We start from the raw sequence: 15,482 nt of genomic DNA on the forward strand, positions 1-15,482 counted from the left end.
AAAAAAAAAAAAAAAAAAACACTGCCCAGGATTTATTAAAATGTTTTGCTATCTATATAGCATAGTTTTTGAAAATAAGATTAACAGTGAAACAGGAAAAAAGGGGGGGCAACCATTTTGGATTGCTCTCCCTTTCCAAATAAGGCAGGGTGGAACCATACTTTTCAGCAGGATTCCACTTGCTGCAGGTACCACCTGGCCGCTGTGCATGAGCCCTGAGGCCAGGGCTTCACCAGCAACGCGGCTGTGAAGCACAGTGTAAAGTGTAACCAGCTCGCTGCTCCCAATTCCAAGTGGTAAATGTTTTGTTAATATCAGGTCATTTCTATTTTTAACCGCGTAGCATAATATTAGGCTTTCCCCGAGGCATGAAATTCTGGCAAGTGCTTCCACATCAAGGAAGGAGATGCATTTTCTAACAAAGGGGAAAAATGCAGAAGGAATCTTTCCTTCTCAACCCAGCCAGGAAGGGGAGATGTCAGGCCCTGTTTAGAAACAGTATTTTTGGTCTTTACATTGCACTTCTTTACCATGACAGCGGATAATTTGGCTCTAGCAGCGCAAAGGTGAATTCGGGCACTGAATCTATAGAAATGCTCCAAGAAGTTTTACTATTTTAAACTATTTAAAATATCAGTTGAAACCCCCATAGCACATGATACCCTTGGGCTTTTTTTCTGTCCTGATCCTGGAGAAGAAATATATCAGTACTAGATTTTCTCTTAATTTTGTCTTTTAAAAAATGGAAATTTTTGTTGGTTATTTTATTTTTATTTTTTTTATCGTTTGGCATTTGGGGACTGATATTTCCCTCTGAAACAATCTGCAGTTCAGTGAACATTAAATGCTAGATGCTGCGGCATTCAAAGATAAGAGGTGGTCCTTACCCTGAGGGTTCTCACTGATCAGCAGGAGACACGGGCTCAAAACAACTAAACACAACAGTTTTAAAAAATTGCATAATTCAAGCTGCGTCTGTATAAGGGAGCAATTAATCTGGCCTGGGGAAGAGGAGCACAGCAAGGCAAGGCAAGAGATGCCACGTGAGCTGGATCTGAATAGATCTGCAGGAGTTGCCATCCTGCGAACATCCCACGAAAGGCATTCCAAGTGGAAGGAAGCTCACGCACGTGCCAAAGCTCCCACGTAGGAAAAGTCTTACCCTGGAACCAGGTGTGATCCACGAGACCGGAGCAGAGCGGCGACAGGGTGAGGGGCTCTGAAGACAAGGCGGAAGGGGAAGTTAATGCCATGTATCAAGTACTTCCTGCCTTAAGAAGGTGTTGGGGAAATACTTGTCAAAACACCTCTTGGTATGTTGATTTTAATTTATTAAAGCAGTGACGACTATTTTTGACCTGGCATTTTGGGCAAATGGAAGAGAGAATGACGTCTGGCTGAGCGTCTTCACACTTGGTAAAGGTGTTGATGAGCCCTTGGAGATGGACATTATGTATTTCATGCTCCTTGTGATAGGAATTAAGCAAAAAGTTGTCAATGCTCATCGCAGACCTAAGCCAAAGACACATTTTTTATTCTGCAGGCTTGTCTGAGACGGCAGGAATACAGAAGAGACCCAAATGAGAAGAAACGAGATCAATTTTGGGGGCCAGAGACAAATTTGGAGAGAACCCGGTTTTCAAGTGGGTCATCTTCCAAACAGGTACTTAGAACTCTGGGAGATCCCCCCCCCCTTGCTTCTGCTGCTGCTGGTGTGTGTGTGTGTGTGTGTGTGTGTGTGTGTGTGTGTGCTCGCGCGCGCACGCACCTCACTTAGGAAAAAGCTAACACAAAAAGGAGGTGTTGGAGAATCCTAAAGGGCAGAGCAGGGAGACGCAAGGGCAAGAGCTCCCATCCTGGGTACCATCCAGGCGGCTCCTTTGCTGTGCAACTGTCCCCCTTCACCCCAGTTGGGCCTCGATCTTTTTTCCTGATGGGCCTGATGGAGATTGTCTCTGGGGCACCATCCAAATCAGAAGTGCTACAGCTCTTTCAAGAGTTAAGGCTAAGATGAATAAGTCAATCAGAGAAAGACAATAATCATGTGGTTTCACTCACGTGTGGAATATAAGGAATAGCACAGAGGATCATAGGGACAGGGAGAAAAAACGGAATGGGGAGAAATCAGAGAGGGAGACAAGCCATGAGAGAGAGACTCTTGACTCTGGGAAACAATCTGAGGGTTGTGGAAAGGGAGGTGGGTGGGGGGATGGGGTAACTGGGTGATGGGCATTAAGGAGGGCACATGATGTGATGAGCACTGGATGTTATATGCAACTAATGAATCATTAAACATTACATCAAAAACTAATGATGTATTATATGTTGGCTAATTTAAATTTTAAAAATGGAAAAAAAAGAGTTGAGGCACTGGGCCTTCTAAAGCACAGCATCATTTCTCTATCTATGCACCTGCTTCGATGTCTATCTGATCTGTCCATATAACCATAGCCATAAGTTAGATACAAAGATAAATCATATATCTGTATGGGCTTCTAATCTAACCCACTGCATTGCTTAATCTTGTCTTTAAATAGAGTAAAATGTAGTCATAACTGCATCCTGTAATAACTAGAAATTGTTCAAGTATTTTTGTCTGGATGATAATAAAAAATAATAAGATCAATATGATAGTGATATGATAATGATAATAGTTTTAGTTACCATTATCTGAGTGCTTACAATGTTCCAGGACTGTGCTAAGCGTTTTATACATATTAGCTTATTTAATTCTCATAAATCTCTATGTATTTACCTCATTTTACAGATGAGAAACTGAGCCTTAGAAAAGATAAGAAACTTGACCCAAGACTTCACAGACAGTGTGTAGTGGAGTCGGGGTTCCTTCCCAGGCAGTCAATCTAGGGAGGGTGCTCTGAACCACTGAACTACATGATCATAGTTCATGTTTAAGATCTTATCTGAGTACAGATTTTACTTATCCTGTGTAAGCACTAAATACCACAAGCTGCATTCAACACCGTTTGTTAGCATGGTGAATTGATTTAAGATGAGTTATATGCCTTTTATGAATTCTTATTTAATATTTTATGCCTGCAATATACTCTAGAGGACAGACTCTCTCTCTGTCAGCGGCGTGGATCCCCGAGATAGATCCTGGATACCTGATATCAATCAAGTTCTCATTGGGATTTCTCCTTTAATCTGGGATGCTCACACCGTGGTTATTTAATGTTCAAAGGATACCTTAAAAACATCAATGATTGATGTTTATGGATGTAGATGTATCCCTGGGTGAGATCTATACTCCCTATTAAGGAACATGAAATCACACGATAAAATATTCCACCTAGAGTCTGAAGGGGAAAGAGACTCTCTTACAATCTTGGCACCATCGAGAAGAACACATCGCCTGGGTCGTTCATTCCCTGTTAGTCAAAGACGAAATAGAATGCCTGCTGCTGATTAAACTAAGGGAGTGAGATTAATCCAAAAATTAAATCTAGTTTGGCTAGAACAACACATTTTTAGCATTAAGATAAATTCTCACATTTTTTTGCACGTAGGAACAAAACTCAGGAACAGATAAAAAATGTAACGTAGGTTGAACAGTAGCAGGTAGCAGTCTTCCTAGACCCGTTAACAAATGCGCAGCTGGGCTCTTGTATTTTCATGCAAAGACTCACGTGCATAGCTGTGGCCATTTCGAATGGCGATACTCACACGTTCGGGATACTCTAGGACTTGAGGTTTCAATGCTCCTCCCCACAAACTTTGTTTGGGGGACAGGCTGTTGACAGATTTCTGTAGTTTTCTACTTCATGCTATAAAAATTATTCATTCTTTAAATCATCATTGCAAAACACTCAGACCGCATCTAAAAAAGGATATGGTTGTACATATAAAAGTAATGATGAAATAAGGACAAAAATATGTGGTCAGATGCACAGAACTGGCCATTTCCAAAGTATAAGAATAGGATTTTTCATGTTTGCACTCTGTCACTGCACCTCAGTCTGCCAGAGAACCCAAAACAACATGACTTACATAATCTCCATTTCTTTCCAGGTAATGATATCCCAAGGGTTTGGCCCTTGATTATACAAGTGCCTTCAAGGTCACATCTTCTCTATCAAAGAAGAGTGAATTTTCCACAGTGAAATTCACCTCTGCTTTGCTCTCTGTATTACTGATATTCTTTGGGGGATATTGGAGGATTTGCCTCTGGACACAAAAACACAGGAAGGGCAGGGGGAGCAAAACTGTCACTGAATGCATCACTCATCAGCCATCTGACTCGTGTGCTCCTAATGTCGATCTCCACCCCTGCTCAGTCCTTCAACTTTTACTTGGTACAAAAGAAGCCAGAGATCCCTCATGAGATAAACCAGATCAGGAACTCTTCAGCCCCCAGGATCATGGGTTGGTTTGCAGCATTCTCTCCTCCCAGGTTTGGAACCCCACCCAAATGTCAATGAAAATCTGCTTGTTCTTTAACCCTCATAGTTTGGGCCTGCCCTGCTATGTTTTGAATCCTGAGGGAATACAGAACTTATCAAACCTCTTTTTATAGGCTCCTCAGTGCAAGGGAGGTCCTGGAGCCAGTCTCCCAGAGGAAGCTGCAAGAATGCAGGCACCTGCCAAAGGAGAACGCAGGCCAGACCAGTCCCAATTTGCAGAGCTCAGTGTGTTGAGTGCCACATCAGGCACTACAGTTGCAAAAGATCACTGGTCAATGAGAAAAGAGCAGGAGAAAGATACAGTTCAATGCGTAGGGGTAAACCTACCCAAAGCCCTCCTCCATCAGTAAACATTCCCCCTAAGTAATTAATTCTCTTCTAGAGACTCCTGTGGCTGAAAACTCCAAGAAACATGTTGCCTCTGATTTGTAAAGGAGAGTTCATTCTGATTGAGCGGATAGGATGGAAATGGACTGTTTAATCCATGGGAAGCTTTCCACCGCAGTCACTGCGTGAAGCACCCCCACCAAATTCTGACACTTCCTTCCTTGACCCAGTCTCAGATTATCACAATTCTAATGAACCTGGACATTCATCATCAAGTAACAGATCCAGTATCAAGCTACATTTCCAGACACCTGCCTAGAGGGGGCAGATCCCCAAATGCACAGCGTGCTGGCCACTCCATTATGCGCAATGACCTCACTGCCACCAGTGGCTTTACCGGCACCTTTATTTAGGCAGAGGTTGTGGTACACCTGAATCCAAGATAGAGCAGTAGCCATCAAGCTCACGCTGCGATGTCCTTTAAAGTGGTACCTCCTAAATACATTTAAGTTAGTGGTGCGGCAAAGTAGAAAGAACGCTTACCATCAAGGGCCATCTCTGTCCCTCATTACAGTGTGAATTCAGACAAACCACTTCTAAGCACTTCAATTTCCCATCAAGGAGATACTTATTATTAATGCTTATCTCGTGGGATCAATGCGAGAACAAGTGAGACGCTTACATTCATACTAACATTAGATTACATTATAAATTGCCTTGGTGTCTGACTAGTCTTACAAATGGTGCTCTAGTAGGTATCAGTGGCAGAGCAGGTTCTGAGGCTTCTAGAATACCTTCTCTTACCTCAGCCCAATCCCAAGCCACATTTCTAAAAGCCAACTTAATTCTAAAAGGCAACTTAATTTTAGACCCTTCTCAAAGTTACATATAACCATGTTAACTTTTAATCAGAGTAGAATAAATAGGGAAATACACAGGAGCTCCCCCTAATCAACTAGGAGTTGGATGATTTGTAGACTAAAAAGCAAAGCAGTCTCTCGATACGAGCAGGAAACCGTGTCCCCAGGACAGCCGCTGGCCTAGAGGAGCCTGCTATAATTGATAGGATATTTCGCCCTCCCAAACCTTCACAGAGAAGAAACAGGAGCCCTGATTTCCCCATAGAAAATGATGAAAATGATTAGCCCAGGACTTGGGTGGGAGACAGTAACCTCCTATGAAGAGGGACATCATGAGCTTTTCTCATCTTCTATCCTTGCTGGAAGGGACACTGTTCCAAATGCACAAACCTCAAGGACTGAGGACATGTTGTCACTGCATTTACTTCGTCAACAAAGAAGGTGGAGACCAACCAGCTCTCAGTCTTTCAAGAGTACCGCTTGCTCTGCTGATAGGAACAGGATTATTGTCCTTCACCATCAGCAACCGGCAACTAAACATTTAGATTCCAGGTCATAAGGACCCAACGTTACATGGGAAGGAGGAAGTAAACCTGACACCAGCAGCAACTGGCTCGTCCCCAGGCCTGGCTCAGTGGGATTTTGACCAGTGAGATCACCCGAACCTCCCAGAAAGCACGGTAAGCTCAAGTGTGAAGGCGATTACCCAACATAAACATTTTAATTGTTTTGCTCATGATGATCCACACAAACTTTGAAGGTTGAAATAGAAAACAAAGACTCTTCAAGTAACCCTGCAGTGGCTTAAAAAGTCAGCATATTCATCCAGACATGAGGGCGGCAAAAGTCTAGAACTGTGCTGTCCAATAAGGTGGCCATTAGCCGTGTGTGGTTATTTACCTTTCCCTTTAAATTAATTAAAAGAAAATTTTAAATCCAGTTACTTGGTCTCACTAGCCCATTTCACATGCTCAGTAGCCACATGTGTCCCATGGCTGCCATACTGAACCACAACAGATGTAGGGCATTTCCACCATTGCAGAAAGTTCTATGGGCCAGCGCTGCTCCAGACTGCGGCCAAGTTCAGAAAACAAGATAAGAGCCCCTGGGCCAGGAAGGGTTTTGTTTCCCAGAAACTGACCCTGCATAATCCACAATACAGTGCTTTGCATACTGCAGCTCCTTGCAAATGTTAGCTCTCTGACAACGGTGCAGCTGTCCAAAAAGGCTGGCTCGGTTTGCGTTTTGTGTTTTCTGCGACCTCGGTATATTTGCATGCCTCCTTTCATTACCTATTTATTCAGCCTATCCTGCCTGTGAAACCTTCAGCTTCTCCCCTTTCAAACCCCTCCGCGGAGTTGTTCTCCCATTAATCTGTCAATGTCAACCTACCAACACCCTTACCGGTGTCATGAAAGCAGCCAGGGCTTAGCACAGGGCATAAGCGTTCCATGACTCACACTTTTAATTTTCCCTAACTTCTGCTTGTCCATTCTCGGATTCCTTGAGGGTCGGGCCTCCCTTCTTTCTGGCTCCAGGCCCAAGTGTGCGGATGAGGCAGGTCACACACGCACACACTGGTTCTAACTGCCGAAAGGCCCCGCCCTGGGAGGCTGTGAGTCATCGTTAGCACCTGGTGTGGTGTTTGTCACAGCCACCCTCTTGACTGCAGCTCGGATTCTGCACCCTCGAGGTGCACCTGAGCAATACCGCAGCTCTGCACACGACAACTGGAGCTCCAAACGTACGTCACGGGGAGCGAATGTGCAGCCCACGGTTTGACAAGTGCAGATCTGTGGGAATTCTCATTTGAGTTTGTTTTCCATTTTAGCTGTTGATCTGTTCACCATGCCATGTCCCGCAAGCCCTTGTCAAGTCAGACTCAGGATGCTGACTGCATCATCTGTTTCCCTCAAAATGGTTCCTCTTCCTGAATTTATTTCTGCCCAAGTCACAATTCCAGAAATTATCTTGGATTCCTTCTCCTCCTTCTCCCACTTCACAGCAATCAGATACCAAAGCCAGACTGTCTTATCTCCTTTCTCGTGAATCTGTCCATCAGCATGCCCCTCTACACGGCCATCTTTTTTTAGCCTGGAAACTGCAGGAGTCATTTCCTTGGACTTCTTGCCTTCACCTCACCCCTTGCAGCCAGTCTTCCAGACTGCAGTAAGAGTGATCCCTCTAGAAGCAATTGAATCATGTCATTCCTCTGTTAAAAATCCTTTAGTAGATCCCCCTTGTCTTTGGAATCAAGTGTAAATACCTTAGCAAGGTACTCAAGGTCCCTGATGGCCTGACCCTCAACTCTGAGGGCACCTCTTCTGTGAAGTTTCTAGAGCTTCTCCTAGGGATCAGGTGACTTTGTTGTTGTCCCTCCTCTGTATTCCCATAACACCCTCTGGGCTCAAGTCCACCTTGGGATACATCTTCCTATCACCCTCCTCCCTTAGGCTGGAAGCTACTCAAGGGCAGGTGCCGTTTACTGTCATATTTCCAATGCCCACCACCTAATAGGAGCTTCATGAATGTGTGACGGCTAACAGTTACAAGAATGTTTTAGGAATGCACACATGTTGAAGTCCTAGTGATATAGCCATAACAGCCAAAATAGGAATCCTCATCTTGAATGAGAGAAAACAGGAGATGCTGTTACTTGGAGTGGAGTAGTGAATGCTCCATGTTGCTTGCCAGTCCTGAGAGGCAAGTAGTTTAGTGAGGCTGCCGAGGTGCCATGGCCAGTTTGGGCTTGAAGACGAGTCGGTTACAATCAACCACTTGGAAACCTCAACGCTGGGGCTGACCAGAGAGTGACCAGTGGGAGAGAATTCTTCCCCAGGCATACCCCTCTACAAAGGGACAGATGGCTTCCTCAAAGCCCTGGCTAAGATCCTTTTGTCACAGATAGGCAAGAACACAAGGACATCAGAGAGTCTGTATTGAAGCTTTCTGTGGACAGAGGAAACTCAGAACGGCCCAAAGTTGGCTTGACACTCAGTTGTACTTTATTAACAGAAGTCATCTTGTTATAAAAACGTGATTTAATGTTCCACCAGAGAACTCACCAGACTGAAGTGGATACTTCTTTTATGATTAGATTATAGATTGACTGGCATACCTGGCGAGCACGCCCCTCTGTGGGCAGACCAGGGCGCCGGAGATCTTCGGCAACACTGACAGAGCCCACAAACGCTAACTGTACGTTGGGCAAAGCCCGCAGCACTTCATTTCTCCATTTCTGTGCTTTGTCTGAGTTCCACTAGGTAATTTAAAAATAGGCCATGGCAGTAAAATGGGGCAACTGTCAGTTCAAATTGCAGCTGCTTCTAGAATGTTGTCCTGCCTTTTTTTAACAGATAAGCAAGACAGCCTCAAGTCAGTCCTTCCACTGGGGTGATTCTGCCATGTGGTCGGATGATACAAACCTCAATTGTTATCCCAGCTCAGTGAAATTGTCGATGCCGAGAATCGGTGGCGTCTGACCCAGAGAGTTCCTTGCGTTAATTGGACTCAGCAGCTCTGAGATCGCATGGGAGAAGATCATAATAAAGTAGTTTTTCCCCATTTTATGTAATGCTATGCATTTCAGTTTACTACATTTTATTAAAATTCCCTCCTTTAAAAAAAATGGCCCTAATTAATTTTTACACCCAAAAAACTTGTTAAAAACCAATTAATATTCCAGCTATCAAAACTTTAAATTTTTTTCAGTTGCAAGATGTTATTCGGGTGCAGACCTGCATTAAACATGATTTATAACATACAGCATTTCATCCTCAAATTTTCTTTGGTATTGCTTTTATATTGCTTTATTCATTAAGGAATTATGAACCACTTGCAACCAAGACAGGGTGTTAGGTGCTATGGGGACAGGGCACTAAATAAACCATGCCCCCACCCTTGGGCAGTTCACAGTGCTGGTGAAATAAGATGTCGCACAAATGCCTGCAGTTCAAGACAGTATCTGATGAGTGTAAGAAAAAGGCAAAAGGAATCCTGAAGAAGCTTCATAAAGGATGCAGATTTCCCCCCAGATCTTAAGGCACGACAGGATTTGGGGAGCTCGAAGTGGGGGTGAGGCGCTGAGGCAGGCTGAAGAAACAACTGAAGTCAAAGAGATACAGGCACTCTTGGCCGAGAGTGAGCTGTCTGGTCTTCCTGCGGCACAGGACATGTACATCAGACCTCTTTTCAGAGCTCCCCTCCCTGGGGGGCGCCAGTCATATCCCTCCTGCACACTTTCCTTAGGATCAGGAGACAGGAGGGGGCCCTTCTCTCTCCCAGGTCTGCTCCCAGACCACTGCTCCTCAGGCTTTGATGGAAACACAGGTGCACTAAGGCTTGTGCTGTTTTATTCCACCACCCTCTCTCCCACCCCCCACCCCCATCATCCCTATTGTCTCCCTGCCACTCTCTCTTTTTCACTGAGGACTCTGACAGTGGCTGGCTCTCTGTTCACCCATCTCCTGGTCTCCTGCCACAATCCTGGATGACTTCAGCACCCACCGGGACAATCACACCACACCCTGGCTTCTCAGTTCCGGATGCATCTTAAGTGTCCCCCTCCATGCCGCTCTGCAACCACCTCCCCATGCCAACGGCACATCCTGGACTGTGACATCAACCAAAAGGTCTCCATCTCCAAAATCCACAGATCACACCAGACTTGCAGCTCTCCTGCTCATCCCTTTTTGCTATGACATCTCTTCTAGCTCTTGGGAACCTCTGGCCTATTGGCCCTTTGCTTTCTCGTGGGTCCCCTTACTGACTTTCCCTTCCTAAGCAGACTCTGTGCTTAATCCTCTTAATAAGGGGCACCTGGGTGGCTCAGTTAGCTGAGCATCCAGCTCTTGATCTCAGCTCAGGTCTTGATCCCAGTGTTGTGAGTTCAAGCCCTGCTTTGGGCTCCATGCTGGGCGTGGAGCCTAGTTTAAAAAAAAAAAAAATCCCCTTAATAATTCCCTTCCCCTTTGTCTTTTTTTTTCATCTCTCGGGCAAAATCCCAGCCATCCGTAGTCTCTGGGTCTCTAGGCCCCTGATAACTGCTGGAGAAAAATCACTCAAGTGTGAGACATGGTGCCCACTGAAAGGTCACAGCCACGAACCTCCTGGGACTCCTCAGTCCTGCCCAGTTTCCCCGCTCAACTCTCTCTCCCACTTCGAACCTTCTTCCTTTTGCCCAGTCTTCAGTCCCTCCTCTCTTCCATCCTACACCTTAGTGGTCCTCAGACGAAAGCTTCCTCAGCTCACTGCTGCCCTGCCCACCCATTCCCGTCCTTGTGTACCACCCTCTCCTCGGTCCCACCCATTATGAGCCTCTCCACCTACACTCAAGATCCCCGCTCCTTGCTGCCCGCACCCTTCCTCCAGCTCCCTTTCCCCTGTCTGCATCTCCAGCTGTCCCAGAGCCTTCCCATCAGCATCTAATCATGATCCAAGGTCTCCGGCCAAAAAAACAAAACAAAACAAAGAAACCAGTTCTTCCTTGATCCCACATCCCCTCCACTTGTTTCTTCTCTTTCACAAAGTTCTCAAGAGAATTATTTACACTGACTCCATTTCCCCACCTCCCACTCACTCCTCAACCCACTCCAATCTGGCTTCCATGCTCGTCATTCCAACGAAATGGCACTTTGTCGAATGACTTCCACGTCTCTGAACGTGGCAGGTCTTTCAGTCCTCACCACGTTTGCCCTCTTGGCAGCCTTGACTGGCTTCCTTAGTCCGTCTTGAAATGCTGCGTCCCTGAGCTCCTGCAAAGCCACCTGCTCCTCCAGGGTTCCTCTCTCGTCTCCTCCTCCTCAACCCGGGCTCTGAGTCCCGGGATTCCTTGAGGCTCGGTTCTCTTCTCACTCCATACCTGGGGGTTTATCCTATTTTTGTATCACAGACCTCTAGGACAGTAGGGTGAACTCTCTAGATCCTCTTCCCAGAACATTTTCAAATGCATAAAATAATAATACATAGGGCTTCAAAGGAAACCACTTTTATCGAAATAGTCATCAAAATATTTTTTAGAAATCTGTGGTTCAGTAATATATGTGCTTCTTTATTAACACGTTAAATAACAAGTGATGGGCGTGAAGGGGTTTTTGAGACATCTGTAACAAATTTAATGAAATGTGAAAATATCTGTCATTGCTATTGGTGACAAAGTCACAGGTACCGCTGATACTACCATGGTTCGTTGCCTGCATTCAGAAATGAAAGCCATGCTTAGATTTCAGTTGGAGGTTAGTGGAAATAAACATGTAATTTTCCCATCCAAGTTCATGACCTGCCCCCAAGAAGTCCTGCTCTATAAATTCTCCTTAGGTCACCTCCTCAAGACTCTAACTGCCAAAGTCAAGATGCTAACTGCCAAGGACTCCCAGATCTCCATATCCAACCCAGAACTCACCTGTAATCTCCAGGTCTGAATATTCAACTGTTTCCTCTTTACATCTACTTGGAAGGTTCCACAGGCCCAGTGCTACAGTCCCCAACCTGGCCCTTCACGCTTCCTTTTGTGCGGCATGATCAGAATCTGGCACTTTCTCTCCTCCTTACCCTCATATTCAATTCAGTCACCAAGTCCTTCCCATTTTACTTCCCTAATAGCCTTTTAATCTGTGTTTGCTTCTCTTCTATTGCCTAGTTAGGTTACTGTGGAGACCTCCTAGCCAGTCTTCACTTCTACTCCTCCCCCTAAATCCCTCTTTCCCTACCACAGGTGGAGTGATAGTGACGAGTGGAACCCTGACCCACTTAAACTCCTTCTGTGGCTTTCTGTGACTTTCAGAATAGAAACCAAAATCCGTCATGGAGCCAACAAGGCCCTGCAGGATCTGGCCCTCTGTACTGCTGCATCCACACTGGCTTTGGCTCCTTCTATGTGCTAGGCTACCTCCTGCTAAGGAATCTTTATACGTGCTGTTCCCTCTTCTTACAACACGCACCCTGCCTTCCCACTATGCCTCAGATGTCAGCCCGGGTCACCTCCTCAGGGAGGTTTTTCCAAACTCCCTTCTCCCCCAGTGAGATTTGGACCCTTCTGCCCAATCTTCTATGGTTGTCCATATGTTTTTTTTTTAATTTAGGACTTGTAATTTTACATTTCTTTAGTGATTATTCGATTAAATGATCTACCTTCCTACCTAGACTGTAAGCTCTGTAAGAGCCAAGTCTTTGTTTTACTCATCATTCCCATATCCCAACGTATGTGGCTATATATTGCCTTTTCCATGAAAAGTCACCTGTTAGTATAAATTTATGTTCATTCTAAAGCACCAAGTATGAGACATAGCTTTTAAAATTTATCTCACATTGACTTTCCTATATCGATCATTGATCTCTCATTGTTACCAGATGATATCATGAAGGAAACATTTTAAATCTAATGAAATGTTTATTATGAGCCATAAAAAGAAAACTGGCAGTGTTCCCACCAAGTACCTAGTTTATCCCGGCAGCCCAGCACTATCTATATATCTGTACTACTGCTCCATTTCCTCCCAATATTTTACTCTGAGAGCTTCATAACATATAGAAGAATTGACAGAATTGTGTAGTGCATATCCATATACCCACCACCCAGAGTCTACAGTTGTTGACATTTTGCTGTATTTGCTTTATTGCGTATCACCTACCACTGATCCACCTTGTGTTCCGGTGCATTTCAAAACCAGCTGCAGACATCAGTACTCGCCCCGCCCCCTCCCAAACACTTCAGCATGTTCATCATTAACTAGTGTGGAGTATTTGTTTATGGCTCTTGTGGGTTTGATTGTTCACATTTTTTCCCAATTTTTTAGAGCTAGAAATTACCTGCAGTGAATTGTACAGATTTTAACAGTAATAGTTAATGAGTTTTGACAAATGCATGTAACCATGTAACCCAAACCCCCAACAAGTTTTCATTACCCCATGAAGATTCCTTATGCCCCTTTCTAGACAATTCTTGTGCCTGTCCCCATTCAGAGGTGGCTGCTATTCTGTTTTCCCCATAAATTAGTTTTGCCTTTTCTTGTTCCTTTTTTTTTTTTTTTTTTAAGATTTGAGAGAGAGAGAGCAAGCGAGCAGTGGGGAGATGGAGAGGGAGAGAGAGTCTTAAGTAGACTGCACTGAGAACAGAGCCCAATGCCGGGCTTGATCTCAAGACCCTGAGATCATGACCTGAGCCAAAAAGAGTTGGATGCTTAACAGACTACATCACCCAGGACCCCTCTTCTTCCATTTTTTAAAATGGTTTTGAGTTCAACTTTTAAATCATCTCAGACCCTTTTTAGAAATACATTCTAAGTCGGTGAGATAAATGAGCCTGTGTAATAATGAAATTAAAATTACATAAGAGTTACAAATCAAAATTACAATCTTCTTCCAAAAAGACAAAGACTTTTTAAAAAAAGAGAATAGTTGGAAAAGTTATGTAGAAACTGGCATTCTCATACACATCTAGAAATGTAAATTGATACCAGTATTTCTGGAAGACAATTTGGGAACAAAAAACTTTAAATCTTTGTGATGCTTTTAATCTAACAATATAAATTCCCACTTTGGGAAACTTGAGGAGATAATTAAAGATGTGCGTAAATCTATAAGAATGTTCATCACAGCACTGTTTGTTATAGCAAAAAGCTGGAAGTATATGACCAGCAGAAAGAATTATGATAGATCCATCCAGTAATTGAGGAGTATATTCTGAAGACAAAGAGAACTACCAAGAAAGAATGAACTTTATGTAGTGGGTTTATTCTTAAAGTAATATTTGCATTGTAATTCTGATATTTCATGTTTACTACAGGCTAAAACATAAAAATATTAATATAATTAAGGAATAAAGATGTTAAGTGTAAAATATAAATATAGATATTTTTAAAGGAAGGGAAAGCTCCATATAGTATTACATTTTAATTAGAAATATCACTGTGAACTCACGATTTTTTAAATACATATTTCTAATGAATTCTATTGAAAGGACTTAGGAACAATGCATGCCACTACCAATGAATGCACCTCGCATACAGATATTAATTCCTCAGTACCATTTTAACTAAAAGGAACCAGAAATTCTTGGATTCCAGGTCTGAGACAGGTAAAATACAAGGTGAAGCTATGATATTTTATTGTACCAGAAAGCAAAGAAGTGCTCAAAAACTAAAGTCAAAAGTCAACTTCAATGAACTCCCACTCACCATTTTTGGCACAATTTAAGCATCAAAGAATATGATGAGGTAATTGACTAAAATATATTCTTGAGACCACAATGATAATAAATAAATTACGCATGTAAATAAAAGAGAAGGGTGGGGAATTTCTCCTTTAGAGAAGAATGCCAGCTATTAATTATAGAAGAAATGACAGAATTAGAAAAATCATCATTTTGCTACCCCGTATAATTATTAAATCAGGAAAAAGTACATCAAAGATGCTAAAATCACTGGGTAAAATGTTGTTTATGAATCAGATAGTGTCAAAGAATCAACTGTAGATTACCTACTAATTGCAATGGGGGGGATGTAACTTCACATCGAAGAAATTTGGTAGTCACCACTCTTCCCTACAGATCAAACAGCATTATCAAATAGCGTTGTGAGGTGCTAATGTGTGATGTTATGAAAAAGGACACCATACCACCTATAGAATATGCATACCAAAAATGGTTAACCTGAATTTTATTATGAGGAAACAGTCAAATTCAGAACCTAAGACCAATGAGGCCGGGACTCTTCAAAACAGTAAAAAAACATGAAAAAGCAAAAAAGGCAGAAAACCAAAGACTAAAGGGACATTAAAACTGCATGCAATGCATGTACCTTGATGGGATCATAGATCAAAACGAACAGGTAAAAAGACATTTTTGGACAATTTGAATATGCTCCACATATCAGACAAT

The 15,482-nt window shown here is 43.3% G+C and overlaps 1 protein-coding gene across 1 annotated transcript in view; it reads left to right on the forward strand.

Moving 5' to 3' along the window:
• MARCHF10 (membrane associated ring-CH-type finger 10) overlaps nt 1-15,482 on the forward strand; it is a 79,416-nt gene that overhangs the window by 15,006 nt on the left and 48,928 nt on the right. Inside the window, exon 3 of the mRNA XM_040640430.1 lies at nt 1,544-1,663. Within this exon, the coding sequence (XP_040496364.1) occupies nt 1,544-1,663 (120 nt within the window). The remainder of the gene's footprint in view (nt 1-1,543; nt 1,664-15,482) is intronic.

This window comes from Ursus maritimus, unplaced genomic scaffold (genome assembly GCF_017311325.1).
Source record: "Ursus maritimus isolate PB19 unplaced genomic scaffold, ASM1731132v1 scaffold_24, whole genome shotgun sequence".
NCBI lineage: Eukaryota > Metazoa > Chordata > Mammalia > Carnivora > Ursidae > Ursus > Ursus maritimus.